The 4605-nt window shown below is 39.4% G+C and overlaps 1 protein-coding gene across 1 annotated transcript; it reads right to left on the reverse strand.

Moving 5' to 3' along the window:
• Window positions 1–2069: 2069 nt before the first annotated feature.
• On the reverse strand, window positions 2070–4605 carry LOC138908848 (uncharacterized). The gene is made up of 6 exons (XM_070199503.1): window positions 4297–4605; window positions 3360–3495; window positions 2999–3245; window positions 2852–2951; window positions 2549–2773; window positions 2070–2405 (listed from the first exon to the last, which is right to left on the reverse strand). The coding sequence occupies exons 1-6, from the start codon at window positions 4603–4605 to the stop codon at window positions 2070–2072; spliced, it is 1353 nt and encodes a 450-aa protein (XP_070055604.1).

Here is a 4605-nt window from a genome sequence, read left to right on the forward strand (position 1 = left end):
CATCTGAATTAGAAGTCGGTTGGCGTGGCTCGATTAGAGCCCTTGATGTTCATTAATTCCCATCTAGTCTTGGTTGTCGCTTCTATTGAGCTATTTTCTACTCCTACTAACTAATTCTGAAATGCAAATGGTAATGGTTCATGACAATTCACAACTCCTTCCCCTAAAAATAATCCTTGACCTCAAGGATTAAGAATCGAATTCTGAAAATGTTGCTTTAAGGAAATGGTAGTCTTCCCAAGTGGCATCTTCAGGTGGAAGGTTAGACCATTGAACTAATACCTTAACAACATCCACATTGTTCTTCTTGACCATCTGCCTCTGTAGAATAGCTATGGGCTTAACTTGGAACTGACCTTCTTCACCCGTGAGAGGCAGAGTAGTTTGAGCTATAACTTTGTTGCCTTTCTTCTTCTTAAGCAACGACACATGGAACATAGTATGCACCTTTGATTCAGAGGGCAATTAGAGCTTAAAAGCTACATTGCTAATCCTAGCAATGAGTTTGTAAGGGTCATACTTTAGAACATAACTTCAATTTCTAAGAGCAATAGATGTTTGCCTGTACGACTGTAGTTTCAAGTAGACGATGTCGCCAACCTGAAACTCTTTGTCAGTCCTTCTCTTGTCGGCATATAGTTTCATCCTTTCCTGGGCTTTGCATAGATTATCCTTAAGCAACTGTAGCATTTGTTGCCTCTTCATGATTGCATCTTCAGCACCTGGCACTATAGTCTCAAGTAAAGGGCCAATAGATAGCTGTGGAGGAGAATAATCATAGAGTGCTTCAAATGGAGTACACTATAATCATGTGTGGAAGTTTGTGTTGTACCACTACTCTACTGAGGAAAACCATTATTTTCACTGAGTAGGCATGTTAATAGACATGCATCTAAGGTAATTCTCAATGCATATGTTCATCCTCTCAGTCTGCCCATCACTCTGAGGATGATAAGCAGTGCTATAATTCAACTGAGTTCCCTATAATTTAAACAATGACTGCCAAAATCTATTCAAAAAGATCCTATCTCTGTCAGTGACAATGGATTCTGAGGTGCCATGCAGACTGTGGATCCTCTTTCAAAACTTGTCAACTACTGTTGTGGTAGTAAAGGGATGGGTGAGGTCTATGACGTGAGCATACTTTGACATCCTGTTCACCACCACAAGTATAGCATCCTTGTTCTTGGATTTGGGTAAGCCCTCAATAAAATCTATCCTGACATGGCTCCAAACTTGGTTAGGAATAGGCAGAGGTTGTAAAAGTCCAGGATATGCCACATTCTTCTCTTTGTTTCTGTGAGACACACCACAACTAGTCACATGTTGCACCACCATTTGTTTCATTGCTGGCCAGTAGAACATTAAAGCCAACCTCTTAAAGGTTCCCAATTGTCCAGAGTGTCCTCCAATAGAGGAGTCATGAAAAATGGATACTAGATGTTGTCTTAGTCTTCCAGTAGCTCCCACATAGATCTTGCCCTTTCTTCTTAGAACCCTAGATGAGTAGTGCCATATGTTAAGAACATTTAAGTCCACTATGAGTTGAACAATGAGCCCTTGAGCTTGTGCATCATCTACATAGCTAGCTCATATTTTTTGCATCCACATAGGAACTAAGACACTGATAGTTAGCAATTGTCTAGTGCCATGATCTGTGTAATCATCTGGCTTCTCATGCTGCCTAGAGAGTGCATCATCCACTATGTTCTCAGCGCCCCTCTTGTATTGGACCTCATAATCTAACCCTAAAAATTTAGTCAGTCATTTTTGTTGAATAGCTGAAGTTACTTATTGCTCCAAGATGTATTTTAAACTATGGTGATCTATTCTTACCACAAAATGCTTGAATTGCAAATAGTGTCTCCATTTGTCAACTGCATTCAATAAGGCCATGTATTCCTTCTCATATATGGATTTGCCCATGTATTTCTTTGCTAATACCTTGCTGAAATAAGCAATAAGCCTGCCTTCTTGCATTAGGACAGTCCCAATACTACTGTGACTGGCATCAGTCTCAACTCTGAATTTCTTATAATACTCAGGTAGTGCTAACACCAAAGTGGAGGTCATGGTTGTATTGAGGGATCAAAATGCCATATCAGCTTCAGTATTCCACTTGAAGGAGTCCTTTTTAGCAGATCAGCGAGAGGCCTGCATATAGTGCCATAATTTGCCACATATTTTCTATAGTAACCTGTTAAACCTATGAACCCTCTGAGAGCCTTAATTGAATTAGGCCTAGGCCAATCCATCAAAGCTTGAATTTTGGTAGGGTCAGTGGAAACCCCATCATTAGTGATAATATGCCCTAGGTATTCTACCTTATACTGTGCAAAAGAGTACTTTGACCTTTTTGCAAATAAAGAATGTTCCCTCAATGTATCAAACACAGTAGTGAGATGCTGAATGTGTCATATAGTGATAAGCTGTAAATGTGTATGTCATCAAAGAAAACTAGGACAAATTTCCTAATGAAGGGCTGAAAAACCTGATTTATCAATGCTTAGAATGTTGCAGGTGCATTGGTTAACCCAAATAGTATCACCTTGAACTCATAATGGCCAAAGTGAGTTCTGAAAGTAGTCTTGTGCACATCCTCAACCCTCATTATTATTTGATGATATCCAGTCCTTAGATCCACCTTCGTAAATACCATAGAGCCATAAAGTTCATCTAACAAGTCATCCACAATAGAAATTGGGTACTTGTCTTTAACAGTGATGTCATTTAACCCTCTGTAATCCACACAAAATCTCCAAGTGCCATCTTTCTATTTAACAAGCAAAGCTGGTGATGAAAAAAGAGATTAACTTTGTTGAATTGTGCCATTAGTAAGCATTTCCTTTACCTGCTTTTCTAACTCCTCCTTCTGGTAATATTTGTATCTGTAAGACCTCAAACTAACATGAATTGTTCCAGGTTTGAGTGGAATTGCATGGTCCAAAGACCTGATAGAAGGCAATGATTAAGGCTTAGCAAAAATATCTAATCTAACACCCTTGTGACAGCTTCCGCCACTGGTTCTTGATTGCTCACTGAACTTGTGCTCAGCATGAACAAGTGAGAAATGATAGCATGACCATTCTTGATCATTCTTCCCAATAAATCACTCAAAATCATGCTCATCCATCCTTCATCGGGGATGTCATGAAGTGCTAGTTTTTTACCCTTCCTCCCAATGGTGACACACTTGTTTTCATGATCAAATTTGGTTGGGTTATACTTCTTCATCCAATCATTCCCTAAGACAATATCACAGCCACCAAGTGGAATGATAAGCAAATCTTCTTGGAAGGACCGGCCCTACATTTTCCATAAGAACCCTTTGCAGATGAAAATGCACATAACATAGTTACCATCAGCTACAGTAACTCTTACTGGGGGGTAATGGCTAGATTGATAACCGGTCTCTTTGATAATATTTTCATCGATGAAACTATACGTGCTACCCGAATCTATCAACATAGTCAGGTTCCTATTTTTCACATTTTCCTTGACCAATATAGAGCTTACTCATGGATTACTAACAGATAGTGCACTCATACATACAGCTTCCTGAACTTCTCGCTCAATTTCCCCTTCTATGACTATCTCAGTTAGTACTTTAGTAGTATCTATACTAGCCTCAATTTCTCTCACCAAGCAATTAAGTTACTTCTTCTGACACTGATGGCCTGATACATATTTCTCGCCATACCTGCAATATAGATGATTATTTTTTCTGTACTCATACACTTAAGGGCTAAGCTTAAAGGTATTTGGCCTTACTGTTGTTGGAGTTGGTATACTTCTGAAAGTGGAAGGGTTACCCAATACATGAGAATATTTGTAATTGGGTTTGTTTTTCTTTTTTGCTACCTCAATGGCCTTCTCCTGCAACCTTGCTTGTTTGATCGCAAACTTCAGAGTTGTAGGCTTGAATAGCTTTACATCAAATATGATTTCCTCCTTCAAGGCTCATATAAAGCTGGATAAGAAGTGTGACTCATTTAGCACAGGGTTCTTCATAAGTATTTAGGCATTTAGATCCTCAAATCTTCCCAGAAACTCATCCACAGTACCTGTATGTGTCAACTTATTAAAATCCTCTACTATATCTTCCAGCAATTCTCCACCAAATCTGCTACACAGTTCTTCCTTGAACTCAACTCAACCTATTACTCCTCAGCTCAATACTAAGGAGTTATACCAATTTTCAGTTAAACCATTCAAGTAAAGCGCAACCGCTTTCACCTTTTGATTATTAGGAGTTCTATACAAGTTAAAATATCTTTCACATTTGCGGATCCATACCTTGGGTTCATAACCTTTGTAACTGGGCAATTCCCATTTAGGAGGGGGTATTGGAACCATTTGGAGCTTGTTTAGCCTCATGTCCCGAGCTGGAATGGGCAGCAGTTCATCTTCTTGTGGTTGGTTACCACCGGCTATGTTTGGTACCCTTTCTAGAAGCGTCAACCTCTCTAGAATAAGTTTTAGAGTTCCTTGAATCCCTGTTTGCGTAGTGCGAAATGCCTGCTGACTATTTAGCACTTCTTCCAATACTTCGTCATGTTGAGTGAGCCTATCATCCACTACCTTAGAACGAGTTCCGTCCACCAT

This window comes from Nicotiana tomentosiformis, chromosome 1 (genome assembly GCF_000390325.3).
Source record: "Nicotiana tomentosiformis chromosome 1, ASM39032v3, whole genome shotgun sequence".
In the NCBI taxonomy this organism is placed as follows: Eukaryota; Viridiplantae; Streptophyta; class Magnoliopsida; order Solanales; family Solanaceae; genus Nicotiana; species Nicotiana tomentosiformis.